The 19,899-nt window shown below is 48.1% G+C and overlaps 1 protein-coding gene across 2 annotated transcripts in view; it reads right to left on the reverse strand.

Moving 5' to 3' along the window:
* Nucleotides 1-19,770, reverse strand: part of Graf (GTPase regulator associated with FAK) — a 59,928-nt gene extending 40,158 nt beyond the window's left edge. For both annotated transcript variants that reach the window (XM_065426855.2, XM_065426854.2), the window contains exons 1-5: nt 19,521-19,770; nt 16,163-16,258; nt 11,844-11,905; nt 3,704-3,775; nt 2,832-2,933 (exon numbers count right to left, since the gene is read on the reverse strand). In XM_065426855.2, the coding sequence (XP_065282927.2) occupies nt 2,832-2,933; nt 3,704-3,775; nt 11,844-11,905; nt 16,163-16,258; nt 19,521-19,674 (486 nt within the window). In that variant the 5' untranslated portion in view covers nt 19,675-19,770. The remainder of the gene's footprint in view (nt 1-2,831; nt 2,934-3,703; nt 3,776-11,843; nt 11,906-16,162; nt 16,259-19,520) is intronic.
* Nucleotides 19,771-19,899: the final 129 nt, after the last annotated feature.

Here is a 19,899-nt window from a genome sequence, read left to right on the forward strand (position 1 = left end):
AAATTAAAAAGGTCCGCTGCCGCCCGTATTAGACGCGTTAACCAACAAAACGCGCGAAAGGGCGACGCTCCAAAAATGGAAGCTCTACGCAGGTCGCCCTGCTCCCATTTCACAGCTGCGACGGCACGCGAGCGTCGAACGGCCGCCACCCACTTACCTTCGCCGCGCAATCGCAGAGGCCGACGCCATGCGACGGCGGCAGATCGCGGGCCTCCGCCACGCCATCGCGAGAGAGCGCGAACGCGCGCGCGGGATTTCGCCCCGCCGAAGCTTACTTTCCCGCCTGACGCGGGAGCGATGCGGGGAAGACGGCCTTCATCATTCGGTTCTCGCTCGAAACGGAAACGTTTATCTCTCTTCTTTTTTTGTTGCTTAATTTTTTTCCCTTCACCCAACGCGTTACGCTAGACGACCGCTACGCGGAGCGGCAGTCGATAGCGCTCCGACGCTACCCTCGAACGACGCCGGCGACGCCGTCGCCGCGCAAAATCGAAACCGCCGGCGCGACGAAGGCCGGCCGGCGGCGCTGACGTTGGCGCCTATCCTTCGCGAGTTCTTCCTCTCGCCAAAGTGGACACACACACGGGCGACAACGTTGCTACAAAACGCGTGCTTGTTATCGGCGTGTTCTAAAGGCAAACAGGCCGACAATAATGCTTAGGCTCGCATATGCTTAGGCTGCAGTCAGTAAAGCGCACTTTTCAATAAAGCGTTCACGGTTGATTTATCCCAAGTTTTCGCTGACGGGGAATGACCGCAATGAAAACGTTTTCACGCACCTGTTTCGCCACTTGCTACGTATACAAACAAGAAGCCTCGTTTAGTTCCCCGAGGACAACGGGGAAACCTGCTACGGGCTCCGTGGAACGCATGGAACTACGGGAAAGAAATATGTGGAACGAATTGTGCTTTCTTTTCCGAAAGTCCGTATTAAAGCGTTTCCCGGGCCTCGTCGGTTCAGGTGCCTCATCATAGAAAACTAAGACTGTGGTGTGCACGTTCGAATAAAGTACGACGTTGCCTTACAACGAAGCGCTCAGCCCCGCCGCCAACAGTATTCCCAAAACCCCACACAGAATCACATACCGAAAAAAAAAAAAGAATTGCGGCAATCTGTGTGTTCAGTCGGATGCGAATAGCTGGTTGTAGCTGGAAACACTGGCGCACGATAGGTGACTTTTTCTAATATAGTTCCAGAGGAGTAAAGTTATCCACGTCACTGCGCCGTCGTTACGAGCTGCGAAGAGTAAAGCCTAGATGAGCTGTGTACTGAACAACGGCGTCCCGTCTCAACGACCATGTTTATGCTGGTCGACCTTGTTCGATGACGCCCTGTTTGCATAAAAAATAGAAAGAAAGAGAAAGCAACGGTACGCAGCCCGTCGTAATGGGAAGGAAGCGCGTCCGATAATGGTGATTATCGCTGTGTATCCACATGGTCTATCGACAGCAGGCCTAACAGGATTCCCGAGGCAATTGCGACTTCGGGACCTCGCACACCGCGTGCGCGAAGGGCGTGTTGGCTTGGCTGACGCGACCCTCCCGGAGGAGGGAGGGGGGGGGGGGTAGGCGGTCGACGCACTGGCTCGCGGGGCCACACGAGGAATATAAACGAAAATAACAACGGCGCGAAGACGAAACGACTGGGGGGAACGTGGGAAGCACCGCGCTCCAAGCGTGCCTCGTTTCACGGACTTGTCCTCCGGACACAATTTCGACAGAAGCGGCAAAGGCCTGCCGCAGCGACTTGTAGACCGCATCAAACGGCAGGAGTCATTCTCTATGTATATACACTTCAGGGTGTTCACTTTTAAGTTTTACGGAATCTTTAAACATAGCCTCTTGAAGATAACATTTAGGCCTTGAGCTGGATTATTGAGAGATGCGGACAAAATCGAAACACCTATTCTACTAATTAGGAAAAAAAACATTAATTACCTTCTTATTAATTACTTGATGGCGCACATTGCAATTTAGGAATTGTAGTCGGTGAGCTTGCAAGGCGAATCCACTTGGAATTAATTTCCAGAATGACGCCAGTTAGGAGATATGCGCCATCAAAATCGCGGTAAAAATGCGCTGTTGTTCTACTAAATATTTTACCAAAACGCTTTCTTGTGCATTGAAGAACGGAAGTAACTGGAACGCTTATGTATTATGTATTATTATAAATATGTCGGAACTGGTCTGATTCTGGAAATTAATTTCAAGTGGATACGCCTTGATAACTCGGCGCTATACAATTCGTAAACTGCGATACGCGCCGCAAGATAATTAATTAGGAAGCTAGACAGCGGATTTTCGTTAATTACTAGAGTATGTGTTTCGATTTCTCGTGCTAGTATAATGTCCGCCTCTTCGAATAATACAATAAGCTCAAGGACAAGAATTACGTCATCTGACACAGACGATTCTTAAAAATTCCACAATGCTTGTAAAAAACGATCACTCCGTATACACACTGTTCTTCCGCTGAGCGGCGGATCGGGACACCGCGCGGTCTGCGTGTACGCGGAGCGTCTGGTTCGCAAAAGCTCGCTCTATAGGCAGAGACCACGCTCCGCCAACTCCTCGTTAGGACACAGCATACTGCCGCTGTCGGACGTGTGAACATTTGAACGAGCAGAGCCGTTATCCGTATCGCCGCCATCGACACTCTACGGAAGCTCCCACAGACTATAGCAGGTTCTCGGACCTCAGTAAATACAGGTTCCGTTACCACGCGTGGTCCGCGAATTCCCAGGGTTACGCTACGTCCGCTATACACAGCGTGCTCGTGGTGCATGCACTTCCACGGCGGTGCGTGGTGTCCGTACAATCGCGACACTCGCCTCTTTCTGGTGCGCATCGCCCTTCTTGACGGAGAGTCCCAGGTACCGCTCCAGCGATTGGCAGTAGCGGGCGGTCTCCTTGTCGAACTTCTTCTTGCGCTCCTGCACGCGAAAAAAAAAAAAAAGTCGAAGCGCGCGTCAGAGGAGACCCACGCAATACAGCGAACTTCATTCAATCGTCTGTGTAACTGCTGGTGCCGACCACATAGCGCCTCCACCAAACTGCAATGCGCGGCTTGAAAGCGAGTGGCAGAGAACGCACGCTGCCGGTCGCGAAGGAAAGCAGGTGCGTTGCAGGTTCAACCAACAGTTTAACTGAAGACACGGAACAAACCAGGTAGACACTACGCAAGAACGCGTCCTTTTTGTCTCGTGTTCTATAAGTTCGGATGTTATAAACACGTCTTGGCCACGAATGAAGCTCAGACGAATTCCATTCCGGCCTCGCAGGTCTACGAACTACAGACGCCGGGTTGTATATAGCGTGTGCCGCGTACGAAGGTCAAATACAACCGGTACAAACGAGATAATAAAACGTGCACAGCCGTGTATATAGCTGGGTATGTGTTGCAGAGTTCTGCGCGAAGAGCATTAACCCGAGATTCCCGACATGGGTTCTTTTTGCATTCTCTGACGGCGACGACGTGCAGTGTGTCGTTGCAGCGCGTCTTGCCGCCAAATACGCAGCCAACGCGTGATGATAGGCGAACCTGCGACCTCGACGTGAGCACCGCTGCACATCACTACGGCGCATTAGCTACACCCCCACCCCGCCCTCCCTCCTCGCAGAGTGTATACGTCCTGCGCTATTGAGCCCGCGCGTACAGCAAAGTTGCAGCGCAACGCGCGCACAGTGCCCATGCCACACTCACCTTGGCCTCACCGATGTTGTCCTTGCGAAACCGCTCGATGGGCTCGATGAACGTCTTGTGGGCGTTCTCCAACTGCGGCGGTGGTATAGACGCGAGCATAAGCGTGGTTGGATGGCATTCGTAGAGCAAAAGCAACTAACCCTTTTTAAGGCGACAATGAAGATAAATATGAGGTCGGAGTAGATATGGGTAGGTTATCAAATAACTCAGTTTAACCTCAAGCCCGGTAATAGCGCGGGTGGCGACTCCGTAATGAAAATTTCTGTCACGTAAAGCATGTGCATTTGCTCGAGGCTAGTGGAGTGTTCACTAACAAACTGATGCAGGCACACGCGCACACACACAAAAGACTTAACCTACAATTTCACACCGATTTCGGCGCGAAAATTGAGAAAGGCGAATTCGGACTTCATTTTCCCGGCTAAAAATAAAGAATTAAACATTTTCTTTCTTTTTTTTAGTCGCCAAAGGATGCACGAATACATGTTTTTCAACTCGTCGTTGGCCTTCAGTATTCCTTTACACATGCGCCTCCAAAATAATCTCCATAAGGGTGTCCACAGTAGAAGATTCCCTAAACGCTAAGAGATGTCGAGTTTTTCTCCGACAACGAAAATCGCTTGCAGCATATGTGTAGGGCGGTTGTCTAGACCACACCGTTCGTGTACGTCGACGCATAAATAATTACATCGCACGACTTCAGCCATGGAAGTTTTGTACGCAGACCGAAGCAGACTAATATAGCACGAAGAGACAACGTATAGGTACACAAAGGCGTACCAAACGCCTCTCATTTCCCGCCGCCTCTATAGGCTTTCTGGAGTCCACAAAGCGCCCTTCCCAAAGCTCACGCGCCTGGCGCGCTCATAAAACACGTTTACGGCAGCGGCATACGACAACGAAACTTACGACACCGGAAAGCCATACAGATGTGTCAAGTGAAAGAGACCGAATGTTTGCTGCAAAAGAAGTGCGAGGATAAGCGTGTCACGACCCTCGGGTCACGTGTCAGTCAATCCTGCTAGTCCTTCCGCGCGACGCGAGCCTAAAGGAGTACTAACATGCTATTTTCGACTCTTTCTTTCTTCTACGTTACATGAATACCGAAACGCTTTTAACCAAAAAAGGAAAGCCACTGGCAAGCCCCAATACGCCATAAATACTTTACTATAACGCTTGTTACTACATATACGAACCAAAGGCTGAATTCACAAATATTTTCGTTGGCAAGTGCTATTTGCCATTGGCAGAGTGCCTTCGCTGATATAATGCCCAGGTACACGATCGGCTGGAATTTGTCCTTACGAACAATTATAGCGCAACAGCCTTTCTTGCTAATACGAAGCCAGTTTCGGCACCCAGGATAGGTGAATTCCTCATGACGTCACGATTGTGTCAATGACACCAGGCCTGTCGCAACGAGACCAACTTTAGTACCAAAATTAAAATATCAACGCTTCCCAGCATCCACCCTTGATAAGCGTAATCCTAATAAGTGCGATGCGGCATAGTTTCTACAACTTCAGAAATGTGTCGACACTGGTCATCTGACACATACAGGGTGTCCCACGCAACTTCTGCCAAAATTAAAAAATATGCGAGTGCCACGTAGCTCGACAGAACCAAGGTAATACCGCTGGCCGTCGCTTGGAGCAAGTCAGACATATTTTTTTTGTATTTCGCCTAATTATCTAACTAGTTATTAATCAAAATTCGCAAATATACGGAGCGAAATTCCCGGTCAACTTTCCTGTTGTTCATTACGCGCTACATAAAATTTTGTCCAAAAACGCTCAACAAAGCCCGCAAATTAGGCGAAAAGTGCCGCACGGCATTTTCTTCGTGTTTTTCGGGCTCGACGAAGAACTGTCGGCGTTCGCCGGCGCCCAATAAGATCATTAGATAGATTCAGCTCGACGTTTACTGTCCGTTCAACTCGGACCGCTATATACGCGAAAAAAAAAAGGGGGGGGGGGTCTACCCTGGATACCGTCAAATTTTACGCATCGTTATCGCAATAAAACAACTGAAACATTTAGGTGACTATCTGGTGCACTAACAACAATGACATCAATCAAACATGGGAGCAGCACGCAGAGCACCATGATCAGTAAAGGACCAAAATATTTACTGTGGCACCGCACGTCGCTTTATATTAATCCAAGCGCGGTGACTAGGAAAAAAATAAAACGCTTTACTTAAACTGATAAAGCAGTTTCGTAAGCGCGCCTCAAGGCAAAGCACCCTTATTGAATGACTGGAACACATCGAGCGGAAGTTTGCTGTCCCACGCGTTCGATCAGCAAAGGGTCCCTCAGCGCTGCAATTCACTTGACTCATCTGCACCAGAATCTCGAGTACGGCGGTTTTCTGAAGTGTGCTGCATAGATTTTTTTTTTAAAATCCTTTAACTAGAGGGAAATCTGGCGTAGCAGTCGGACAACCATAATAGAAAAAGAGATGGGTCTTACACGGTGCACAGTGATACGATTCGGCAGGACTTTGTTGAGAAAGTGCGGCTTGTTTTATTGTTCTTTGCGGTTCAGGCGTGAATTACGTGCTAGTCGCATGTTTCTCCAAAGCCGTGGAGTGATCTACGTTGACAACTACTTCATTCTCGCACGCCAATCTCGACTGTGTAGATCAGTCTCGGCCTAAGTCCGCGTGTCGCTAGATTCAGTCTCGGCCTAAGTCCGCGTGTCGCTAGATTTTGATGACTTCCGAACAATGAAGTTCACCAAGGGTGACTATCTTCGCCAATTTATGGCGTTTCCTTTACGTGTAATATGTCGAAAACAATATAATGGTATGAATTAGAAGGAAACTGAGGATAATCATGACTATGCAGGGAATTTGATGAGACAATCAATCAATCAATCAATCAATCAATCAATCAATCAATCAATCAATCAACCAATCAATCAATCAATTTTATTGTTATTTGACATTATTACAATTACAAAGGAAAGAAGGTTCCAAAGTAAAAACTGTCAGGGGGACAGGAGGTCCCCCTTGCAGTGAAGATATTTAAGCAATAAAAGTTTACAGAGGGAAACCGAGAGGTTCTTCGAAGCCAAAGAGACGAAATTTAGAGAAATGTGTGCACGAACGAAGCGCTGTACCGGAGTGGCGTGCGCAGACAGTATGACACCTCATTTCCCTCTACTAATTCTGTTACGAAACTCTATGGTGTACAGAACAGCACTACGTACTTTTTAGAAAACTTTTCTTATTTTCTCTCAATATAAAGCTCGAATCGGGAAAAAACGGTGCCGAATTAACCATGAGACGTGCACGAGCAGCGGAACGTCGACATCGCCGCTAACATAGGAAAGCGTGAAGTACGAAACGCACCGCGACACCGCCCGACAAGGAACCGCCGTACTAGGTCGCACGAGGTCGCGGGTTCAATTCCTGATCTCATTCCTGCCGCATTCCGGTGGAGGCGGAACGCAAAAAAAAAAAAAAAAACGCTGGTGTACCGTGCATTGGGTGCACGTTAGAGAGCGGCAGGTGGTCAAAATTATAATCCACAGTGCTCTACTACTACGTGCCTCATAATCAGATCGTGGTTTTGGCCCGTACAACCTTTTATTTAATTTTTTTTTATTTTTTAAGCGCCTACCGTAGCTGCGTTGCGGTCCGACGTACGATAGTTCGACGCAGAGTGCCACGACGCACGCGCCCTCGTTTAGCGGTATAGCATACTGCCACTACGTGCAGCGAGAGCACCGACACCCGCGCATCGAGGCGCCCAAGTTAGACGGGGGCGGATTCGTGCTAATCCACATACCCCCCGACCAAATTTGACCGGAGACGCTGTGGGCGGGCGTAGCCTCGGGGGCGTCGCGGAAACATGCAGCAGCGGCCACGTAAGCGCACTGGTGCGAGCAATGTACACGCGTCAGAAAGCGTGTCATTCGCGGCAGGTCTGCCGATAAGAGTGACCGCACCCCCGTGTCGTGGTACGCCCGTACGCCCACACCCGGCGTGTCTCCTGCGGTTGCACACCATCTCATCAGCGCCGTCCGATGTGCCGGCGCCTGATGTTGGAACCGTAGCCGCACAGTTTACATATGTAGCGTACGTGTCTTCGATGTTGCAAGCCATATACACTGACGGGTTGCTATTTTAGAAGTATACCTAGACGTCGGCTGCGCCTACACCGAGACGCCGTACGGATCTCCGAAATTTCAACGCCACGGGCGTTTATGCCATTTCTACTCAATATCTGCACGCGGACGCTGAGACTTAGATATATGAAAAATAATACCACGTGATAGCGCTCTGAAGCAAAATGCTATGGGCATAGAGCCATCGCGGCAGGTAGGCTGGTATTTACTGTGCACTGAAGTACGATAGCAAGCGGGTCACATGCCAGAATCAAAAAGCGCAGCGATGAAAGAAATAGCGGGTGATGCCACCTTCGGATTCCTCAGGCATGGCACTGCGACTATGCATGCGGCTGGCCGAGGTTAATTAATCGGCAAATACTAAACATGAAATTACACTGCATTAGAAAAAAAAGTGTTCAAATAAATTCTGCAGACATTATTTTTCACAAGAACGATCAGCACCCACAGAAAGAGCGCCACAATCTAGAGATATATACGCAGTCACAAAATGACGTCGTCGGTTTCACTGCCTGCTAAACGACTAACGCGAATTCAGAAGAGAGATACTGAGCAATTGAATGTATCTACTAAAGCCTCTCCACGTTCCGAAGTTCTAATGTACCCTTCAGTGCCGCAAAATAAGGACAGATTGCACATATTTGAGCACCACTAAGCGTGCACGTTGCGCTATAGTAAAACCCGGCTCACCCGGCCGCTGCTTATCATGTTGTTTGACAAGCTTATTGCGATATTTCTGCCAATTGCTACCTTCGACGGTGACTCCTATGTCGCCTCCTGACACATGTGTCAACAACAGATATGTCAGAAGCATTTTGACAGCTGAGTACGTAACACACCACATAGTTGTGTTCACTGTACAAGCTGCTGTCGAAGTATTACGCGCGTATAAAAATGCGATAGATGACGTTCCATCGTGACACCTGTGTTACACCGAGCGTCACGTCCTAGGCGCTTCCGGCAGTGTTGACTAACCTCCCTGCCCCTTTCACTCATTCTCTCTCTCTCTCTCTCTCTCTCTCTCACTACTCACGTATAGTATGCTGATAAGTGTCTTTACTTCCTGCTTCGAACATGACACAGTGGTGACGTGTTCGCACGCTACAGCTGTTAGAAGCCGGTGATGGCTGCTTCGGTGTTGCTTACCACTTTGAAATTCGAGGAACAAAATCCAAGCTTAATTCATCGGTTAGTGTCCTAGATAAACAAATATGAGCCTATGTGGGCAAGAGCAGCGCGTCCACTTTTTTGAATGAGACAAATGGTTGATAAACATTCAAGGAGTTACCAACGTCGGGACAGCGTCAACATCTAAAAGCACAACGTGGGACATTCGGGTATACGAAGGAGAAAGAGTTTAACTAAAAAGAAAAAAAAACACATTCTCCTCTACTTATGTATTTTCACCAAAACGAAGAGAGAGAGAGTAGGAGGGAGGGGGGAAGACGAGGCATGCTCAACGTTATGCTCTGCAAAGCTAGGTCTCCGCAGAGTGCCACTATAGTTCAAAGTTCGTTCCCCCGGTTCCGCCAAGAATATTTCCACACCGTGCGTCGAGAGGTGCGATCGCAGGATTTTCGGAGGATTTCACCGAAGGCTACACACAGCGTGGCCGCTGGACGTCTCCACAGCATGGCCCAACCGATTCCCAAGATCTCGGGTGCGATCATGCGTGATCTTCCCAACGCAAAACGTCCAGCGGCGTAACGGGCCACGCATACCTCGCAACGTCCTGCACGCAACGAGAGCTGGTCGACTCGAATGCGCGACCCCCACCACTTCGAAGCCCACCGACGCGCGGTATATGGAGAGACGGCGCAAACGAAATGCGCGCGTCGCTGCGAAAGCGTATCCAAATGATTTTGAAGGTATCCGGCGCCGCCGACGTTTATGCACTTCTAATCGAAAACAGTTCCACAGCGTTTCTCGCGTGGGAGACGCGAAAGGCAGCTTATACGCCACCGACCCGACAGTTGCACCGAACTTAGGAGAGACTCCCGAGAGCGCACCACGGCGACGAGTGGGAAGCGCAGATACGGCGCGACGCAGAAAGAAAGAAAGAAAAAAAAAAGCCGGCCGGTCGCAGGCGCTCGTGCCCTTGGCACCCGCGCGCTCTTTTTCCCCGCATCGGTCGCGAAGGAAATGGAACAGGAACTGGCACAACTAAATCTAGCTTTCGAGCGAATCGGGCCGTTTGGTACACATGCGAATGTCTGGTTTCCGTTAGCCGTCCGACCAGCGGCGTAATAGTGAGACGCGCGGTCGACCGCTACCGGGGCCTTTCCATCGTTCCTTTTTTTTTTTTCCTCTTTAGCACTGGCCTGTTCAGTCCTGCACACGGACAGGCGGAGTAAGATAAACAACGCGCGCGAACTCCGCTCCGGCCGCGGCTATAAGCGTATACGAGTGCCGAGGCCCAGCGTCGACGCTGCGCGCACGATAAACAAAACGAGAAACACGCGGCTACAGGGTCCCGGGAATGCACGGTTCTGCAAATGGACGCGGTATACAGAGAAGACCAACGGCAAAGAATCCGAGTCCACGAGACGGAGGCGAGAAGACTGCTACATCGAGAACATGCTTTAGGGGAGCCAATGAGCTGAAACGAACGGACCCCCTCCCCCCCCCCCCCCCCAACCTGTCACATACATCATCGCACATAGTTTCGCACAATGCGCGCGGAGAGTTGAATGACATCGCAGCACAAACGAATAAATTTTGAAGGCTAGCGCTTTCTTTTGCAAGTTGCGAGAAGAAACTAAACACATGTCGCATTTAGCCGCGTACTTTGGCTATGGATCTAAAATATTGTGCGAGAGCGAGAGTCAACTTTTATCGATGCCAGTATTTTTTTCCCCTGGATAATGTGAATAATGAATGAATGAGGAGGAGGAATAAACTTTATTAGTAGAAATGAGCCGACGGTAAAATCGTCCGAGGTGGGCGGCGTCCCTAGTCTGGGATGCCGTGGGACTGAGCCGACAGCTTGGCCCTCGGCTTACCGAGGGCCAAGCTGTCGACTCATGTCGACTCAATTACCGACTCGTGTAAAAGATCCACATGGATCGACGAGGGCGGTGCCACGAAGTCTTTCTCTCTCCCTTCTCGCGCGAGCATCTGTTCCTCGTCCATAGTGCCTCCGTCCCCACTCTACCCACCGTTTGTTTACAAGACAAACCCAACAGGGGCCATCGCACCGAGGGCGGCCGCTAGTGCGCTCCCGAGGTACGCAACCCGAAGCTGCAGTTTCGCGCAAGCAAATCACTGCGCGGCTCGATGAAGCAGCATGTAAAAGACGACCGAGCGAGCCGGAGCGAGTGCCGAAACGTCGCGATGGTCTGTTTCAATACGACCATCTTCTGCGTCACGACACGTACCCCGTTTGGGAAACGAAACCGAAACTGAAATTCAATTAAGCTCCGAGGGTTTACGGGCCGAAACCAGGTCACGATAACGAGGCACGCCGCAGTGATTAATTTGTGCTACCTGGAGCTCTTTAACGTGCACCCAAATCTAAGTACACGAGCGTTTTTTCCGTTCCGCCCCCCATCGAAATGCGACCGCCGTGGCAGGAATCGAAACCGGGACTTCGAGCTCAGCTGCGCAACGCCGGTGAAACCGAAACTGGTGCGCAGGAATGGTATCGTAGTAAGTTATTTAGGACACTCTGAGGCACGCCAGCATTTTTTTCTCTCTCTTAGGGTTTCGAGGTTGAGAACCGCCAGTTAAATAAATAAATAGAATAAAAAATAAACAATAAGAATGAAAACTTTCATGTCAGTACTCATTGACCACAACGTTACTGTCCGATGCTGCTACCGCTTCTGAGAGACGCTCTTAAGGACAATGACGGTCTAGCCATAGAGAAACTAGCAGATGAGTCGGAGTGAAAGAGGGTTGAGAAAGATTCGTTGCACGTTTTGCATCCAGGTTCCCTTTTCTCTCTGTACCGGCGTCTTCGCGTAGAGGCCCGCATATACTGAGGGGCTTGAGAAAGCAGCACGTACCATTCGGTCCCGCTCGTCTTCGATGGTCATCAGCAGTCGACCGAATTCCTTCAGCGAGCCGGCTGGAACGAAACAAAAGCGCCCGTGTCAGACACACAGAGTCTGAAAGGGCGGCACTTCCTTGCCGACCAACCGCATAGCTGTCACCTTACACCATGCCTTACACGGCGACTGGTGATGGCGGCTGCATCTGTATACGGTAAACCGTATACACCGGTATACGGTAAACCGCATTGTACCGCCTGTGCTGTTTATGTGTTTTCTTCCTACGTCCCCGTCTTTTTTGCGGTCAATATGATTTGCGGTAAACAATAGAATGGCGCAGGAAATGCGTCAGCAACTCAGGTAATTGCGAGGTTTCACAAACTCGCGCACCTCAGGCCAGCGGCAAACAGTTGTCAGTCGAGTTTAGGCGCGTCCGGGAGCAACAGCTCTTGAAACTGCCCTGAACTAAAACAGTTCGCGGATCTGTCGAGTTACGCCAAAATTTCGAATTCGCCACTCTGTGTAGCCCTGGCTGCGCGCTCTTCGATTGGTCCACGCTGCTAACGCGGCAGATTGCGACAGTGCCAGAAATAGCATTCCGACTATCAATTTCAGCGGGCTAAACGAAAGGATAGCACCCCAAATTTGCGCAGCGCTGCGATATGTGGTGAAGCGAACTGCGGGGAATGGGCACGAGCAGCACGGCGAGCCCGTCGTGTGTGGAAGGCGCCCGCTTCCGTCCGCCGTACAGTGCGCGTTGCATTCGATCTGACGTCGCCCGACCAGCACACAATGAATCGCCGCGGCGCAAGTAACGGATGATGTCCCTCTAAAGAGCTGAACTATGAGAAAAACTTCAAAAAAAGTCGTGACGATTAGCACAGGGCACGGGCAACCACACCCCGGCAGCCGTGTATGTATAGTGTACTTTGAGATACCTGACGCGCCGTCACGTCGCACGTGCATGCATGCGTCGCAGCTGTTCGTTGTCAGCATGCACACAGTTGTTGGCGAGTGCACCGCTGCAGCTCGGGGTAGTACACTGCATGCAACGAGCTTGCTTCCGACAACGCGTACGGTGGCGTACTATAGTGTGTCGCCATGCGCCGTCGCCGGCTTCGTGTCGGCCGGTACGCATCGGGAATAATGTGACCCAACGCCGCTTATTTTTCTGGCGGAAATGTGGAGAAAACATTTATTTAAGTGGCAGTTCTGGTCATCCGCCCTGCACTGCCAATTTGACGGGAATACCTCGCCGGGAACGACCAATAAGCAATACGAATGGGTCGAAAGCGGCCGGACACGCTGGGAAGGATGCCGACTCTGCATGTGCTGCTGGCCGTACAGATGAAAGCGGCACTTCGAAATCACGCAGTTTTCTTTCTGTGGCAATGTGCAACCTAGCGAAGCCCTGTTATCAGGACTAAAACTGTCTCTCCTGCGGAGATTGGCACGCGGTAAAATGACCTTTGCATTGTATGAGACGCACAACTGCTGAAACACCTCGGTTACCAGCACGGCCAGCGCCGAAGCCAGTATAGATGGTCATCATAATGTGCGGCAACTTCTTCATGAGGGAGTAAACGCGTCAAATTTTTCTCGAAAAGGAACCTGTTGTTAGGCGAGTTGGTTAAGCATCGTTACGGAAAAAATATTCCGAGCGAGAAAATAAAAATTGAGCAATAGCGCCCCTCCACACTCCCACAAAGAAGGAAAGATGATTAAGTGATGCGCTTGCCTTCATATTTTCTTGTGTGTGTTTGCCTATTTATTTCTCACTCTGATACACTGGTTAACAATATTTCGAAAATTCTTGTATGTTCACTCCAATCAGGACTAATGCGCGCGAACGCGATATTCTTTGGGGAGTAGAGAACCCATGAAGAAATGGGGTCAAATAAAGGACGCAGTTACACCCGCAAATGGTTAGCGCCGGCTCTCCCGTCGTTCTCACAGCGTGTACGTAATCCTTACAGCGTTTTCGCGTTGTCTGTCCTCCGGGGGGGGGGGGGGGGGGGCGGCCTCGGTGACGAAGACCGCAAAGAGCACGCGCGAGCCAGTGGTTGTGCATCCGTCCGATATAGAGGCACGAGCGCGTCACCGGCAGATCTCGTTACATCGCATGCCGGCTGATCGGCGACGCCAACAGAGAGGCCACCACGTTCGGGGTAACAACACACAGGCAGCAAAATCGTGGGTCTCTACCACGCTTCTGGACGAAGATTGTGGCTTATCAGTTCTCGGGATCAAGTATTAAAGCCCTTATGGCCCATTCACAATGCGGAAACGTGGCGACCGACATCAACAAAACGAGCTTTTCTGCAAGCGCTGCAGACAGTCGGTTGGCCCTGAAGTATACCGCCACTTGCCGGTGGGGAGTCGGCTGCGGGTAATGTCTGCCAAGTTTTCCGATCCACCTCCACAGCCCTCGTAATGTGCCATTGGGAGCAAATGCGGATCATTCGGAAAGTGCGATTTTTTCCTAGTCATTCACATGATTCACAACCTAATAGTAAAGATGGTAATATACTGTAACTTTTTTATTTTCTTTTATGCTTGTTTTGATGCGGTGGTCCTGTATCACCGCGTTTCTGTGGACCGTTGTTACGTGTGTTTCTTTAAATAGCCGTATTTGCGTCGCGTGTCAGTGTGCAAAGCATTGTAGTTCTTACAGACACACACATCACAAGAATATCGGGCAAAAATTATGTCCCGCCTCCACCCGAAATGGCCCTGACTAACACTCTAGGTCTAGCCCACATAAATACCCAAGGTAGTGGCTACACTGATGGCCGCCATTGTAGCACAACTGGTAGTGCAACGCACGTGTAATACAGTGGTTGTGGGCCTGGTTCCCACTGGCGACAAGTTATCTTTTTGTCTACTTTCAATTTCCCTTTTCCGTATTATCTTTTACATTTCAATTTTAAGCACAGCTAAATAACCCTATGCGTTTCTTGGCTTTATTGCCTATTGGCTTTATAATACGCACAGATATCGAAATTGCCTCCTCTGCTCGTACACGCAAGATAGCATACACTTGTACAAAATAACGCTTCAACTAAAGCCTCTACTTTCAGCATAGAACTATGCTTCACATCGGAGTGAAATGCGGCGCTAGCTGCAGTAGTGTACAACACCAGCAAGTTAACAGAAGGTCTTCGCGATGGGACTGTGACGTCATTTAGGAAGGCCGGCAGTCTCATTGAAAACCGGGCTTTGGGGATTTAAAAAAAAAAAAAGACGCTAAATGCCGCCTCCGTTGCTTAATTAAAGTGCGTACAATATTATTTTTCCAGGGTGACGTCACGGCATCCCTATTTGAAATGATTAGGATATCGACCTTTGCATATGACATCACGGCCCAATGTGCACAGGGCTCCTGCTGAAACCGAGGTTGTGATAAGGCCTTGGTTAGTTCATTATACCAAGGTGAGCTATAGTGCAAAACAGTGTTTTAGCTCGACTTGTCGATGGAAATAATGACAGCAATCGAAAGTAACGCCGTGTGGGTCTTCTTGTGTTCTCATAGGTTTTCATGCTATAACTCATGTTGTTGTGAGGTGGTGTTAAGCCCAGCAGGCGTCGAAGAGTGAACACCCGGCTCCTTTTGTAACACCACTGCGTCTTGGTACGTCAAGGAAATGATGGTGCCTGCTTTTAATCTTTTAAACTCATGCTTACTCAAGCTAAAGTAAGTAACAGTCGTTTGTTGGCGCCAATACTCAATGGAGTAAGTCTGTATGCATGTGAAGCAAATGCTGCATGTTTTTGTAAACCCAAAAGTTTGCTTTAGTAGCCCCCAAAGTGCAAAATATCTTTTAAAATTAACAACAAAAACCCCTCATGTTTGCCCACTTTTACTTATCTAACAGATACAGCGCACAGAATTGATAGACCTACATGTTTAAGGTGATGTGTTGTGGAAATTTGTTTCAAAATTTCTAAAAACTCTTCTTCATGTAAATATAAATCATGTAAATATTGGAGGCCATAAACCAAACTTTTTCTTTCAGCAGTCAGTAGTCTTAATTTTCTCTCAAATGCAATAAATTTAATTCAAGCTGGTTCAGCAGTTGCCTAAAAAATAACGTTTTTGTGCTTCATACATACATCAATAGGAAAATCAGAGTTGGCTGCAAGCTAAAGCCTCCTCTTAAGCTAGGTATCATTCCTACTGCAAGTTTTGCTCTGAATACAATGGCAATCCAAGCACTGTTCAAAGGGTGCATCTGAAGTAATCTGTAAGCACAAGTCCCAAATAGCCATAGCTGTGGTGCAATGTGGGATATACACAGCTAGCTCAAATATTGTAACCAATGAGACGCACTTACCAATCACAATTTCATCATCGGTCTGGCTGTTGCCGATGCATTCCAGCCTAAAATTTATGAAACTGTTGGCGAGGCTTCGTTGTGCCCTCGAGAGGTCTATAAAAATATAAAGAAAAGAGTAACATGCGGTTACGAGGACATTGCTGTGCCTCAGATGGTCACTCAAGTTCAGTGAAAAGAAACACACAAAGCTGACACGTCCATAACACGTCATAACGTAACACATCATAACACGTTCATAACATATCCAGAGCAATGCACGGTGCATGGGTTAGGATACCTGGACACTGGGACAACATCCCAGGCACATTTTGTTCTGGACCTGTTTCTAAGAAATGAACTCGCATTAACTGTACTGCTCTTCTAACTAAAGCAGAACACTTCTTTTCTCTTTTCTTCAGGACTTCATGCAAGCGCATTGCTGTTTTTTACATGCACGGAACTGATAGTGTACTCTATGTGTAGATGCATGGAAGCAAGCTTATTTAGAACACGTGCTCCAATACAATTAGGCTAACTTCCTTCAGTCAAGAATACAGTAAACAGCTTTTTTCAGCAAGTTTTTTTATACGGGACACGTGGATGAAGAGGCCAGCGTGCTAATTCTTCATGTCAGATTTTTAGGACATCAAGCCGAGTCGATTCTGGCACATTCTTTCAGAGGCCATTTATCGCTCATCCCCGAGTTGAGGCTTGTTGATCATGGATGATTAAATGGCAATAAAAGGCTTCTAGATAACACTTGAAACAGTAGCTATTTATTTTACTGCTGTGTCTAAACAGTGCTGACTGCATTGGGGATAAATTTCAAAAAAAATTATAGAAAATAAGATAATTTGCAGACAGCAAAGGTTCCTCAAAAGACTAAGTGAGGTGTATAGTCAAATGCTGATAAGCCATGAAAAGAATGTATGCATTACAACAAATTAAAAGCTCATCCCAATGACGTGAGCTCTATGAATTTGTGCAAAATGACCTGCCACTAGCATGGAAAAGCATATTCGTCTAACATCTCGAAAACACTGTCTTGCTTTTAAATTAACAGTGGAGTTGTTGAAATGGGCAAGCATTTGTTCCATGTCACGTGACTATAGTACGAAATGTATCTCTCCGTTCCCTACATAGCAGTCAACGCTGTGGAAGCTACGCAAGGAGTTTGGCCAAGAAAAGCTATCACTCCAGGCGTTCCGTCTATGCTTCGCTGCACATCAACAGCTTTCGCTAGTGCAAGCATGCATGTGAGGCTCCTCACGACAAGTTGCAAATGAAAAAAAAAAAAAGAATCTGAAAAGAACAATAACAATAAAAATGATCTGCCATCTACACAGTGTGTTTGCTTCGAAGAATTAAAAGTTGCTTCATTCAATACTGAGTGTGAATAAAAAACAGTTGCGCACAATTGCGACCGAAAAACACCGTACTATATCCAAGTGCGAACAAAGCCACTGCAAAAAGTCTCTCTAGCCTCCACAGCATTGACTGCTATGTATGGAACGGAGTATAGTGGCAGCAGCTGCTATGCAGTGATGACCAACTTCTGCGTATCTATGTAACTTTCGATTCTGGCGGAATTATGCGCTTCAGTGTGAAAAGTATCGTGACCATATGGTTATTAGAGGTGCATAAAAAATTGGTATAAATAGAAAGCTTAGGATTGCTTGCAAGCTATATCTATATACATATTTTTCGGTTGTGGCAGAACCAGAGAAATTGAAAATGCTAGCCACTCACATAGGGAGAAAAAAAAAAAATGCCTACCCTAGCGTGTGCACTTGTGAAGTGTTCAAAATCTTGAACAGAAAAATAATTTAACATTTATAAAAAAAATACCATTTCAGACCAAATCTTTACTGCAACACACGCAGACAATGTTGGGCGTTACTTTTGGCAGACAGCTAAAACACATCATATCCCCGCTCGGACTAGAAACTTCACACCTATGATTTAATGAGTTTAGAAAAACCCGAGCAGTAAACCGTGCTTATCGCTATTTTATCCTCCATTTCTGTTTTTCTTTCTGCATAAGCACTTTAATTAATTGGAAGTGGTAACGCTGTTCATTGTCGTCTGAGCCGCAGTGATACAGCCAATTTACTTCACAGGCAGTGTGGGAAGCCAATTAGGTTAACGTTGCTAAACACTCTAAATAAATTCCCAATGTATGACTGATGCTACAGTGGAGGGGAGCCATTATCCTATCGCTGTCGCGGTGTCTTTACGTTTGCAGAATGCATCATGCTTACGGTTGCATCACCATTTGATAAGAGCATATGAGTAAGCGGTACTTTCGATAAGATATTCACATTTACAGTTTCAGGACATAAGCGCTGTTGCTTTCTCACCCTGATATCGATTCTAATGTACTCGTGCGGCCAATATGCGGTCTTACAAATGCTTCCAATAGAAGAAACCATCGTGCTTATCACCCTTCTTTTGCTAATGACGACAAACAGCGAGACACTAGTGCCGCTCCACTGATGTGTCTTTGACATAATTATGAGCCGGCATTAAGAACTTCCTGCCTCCACTACTCGCTGCTAAGCGCTCTCGTTGCATGTATTCAAATCTCTGATCAATATGGGCTACTACAAACGTACGCGCTTATGCGAGAGAACGACGGGTGCCTTCAGCCAACTTGGGCTTTATGCTTGCTTCACAAAACGGTACCTGCGTGCGTAGACCGTACACAAATATACATCGATGCAAGCATAAGCTTGAGGTAACCAAACCAAAGGAAGTGAGGAGCAAATTATATCAGCACACTTTCGAAGTAATCGATTTCACGTGACTGCTTCACTGCGATCAAACCTGCCGATCTTTCTCCACGACGCAATTCGAAAGACGCGGCAAATGCTCAAGATAACGCTAACCGAAATTGCACTGCACTCGAGCCGTCATAGAATGCGGGCCTTCCCGTTCCAAATCATTTGCAGCCCGCGGCTTTCGTTAATGGGAACAAACTCCCGCGCGCACACTGTAACTTTTTCCGGCTAGCTGAAACGCGCGCACCATCGCTTTTAGCGTCGCTCGTTTACAACATGCCCGGCGCACACGCCGTAAATGGCATTTGTTTATCCCGTAACGGAAGGACGTGCTTCAACACCGGGTAACCCGATCTAAACGCGGCACACTCGTCAAACGACACCCAATACGAACTTTGGCACCCACAAATGTTAGGTGCCGATGTGGGTGGGTCCCTCGACGCGGCAATGAAAAGTTGGTCGGCGTCCGTACGACTTCTACTTTATTCAAGAACTTTATCGTGGTTTTCTGCAACCTTGCGTACATGCATTAAGTTCTGCTTGATACGCATATATAACGGAAATCAAGGCAAAGGGGAATATTCAGATGAACTTACTTCGAGCAGCGTTCAGCAGATCCTTGACCTCCTTGATGATTCCTTTGATTGCCTGACTCGTCCGGTCCAGCTCATTTTCGTGCGCATGAAGATTTTCGCGGAAATACGGGCTGTCGGTGAGACAGTCTGTGAACTCGAGCGGTAACAGGCCCATGATCGAGCTTAACGTGAAGTTAACATAGCACACTTCTGTTTACTGCACCATCCACACGAACCCAAGTTCGCACTCGCATTGTTGCTAAACGAGAAACGTCTGTGACCTGCTAAAGCTCAAGGAATGCGGGAAATGTTACGTTCAGTAGAGTGTTATAAAATATTATTTTTGCAATATATATATTATGTATTTTGTGTTTGTATTTGTATGATTGTGTTATAACGT

The sequence above is a fragment of the Dermacentor albipictus genome, chromosome 3 (genome assembly GCF_038994185.2).
Source record: "Dermacentor albipictus isolate Rhodes 1998 colony chromosome 3, USDA_Dalb.pri_finalv2, whole genome shotgun sequence".
Taxonomy (NCBI): Eukaryota; Metazoa; Arthropoda; class Arachnida; order Ixodida; family Ixodidae; genus Dermacentor; species Dermacentor albipictus.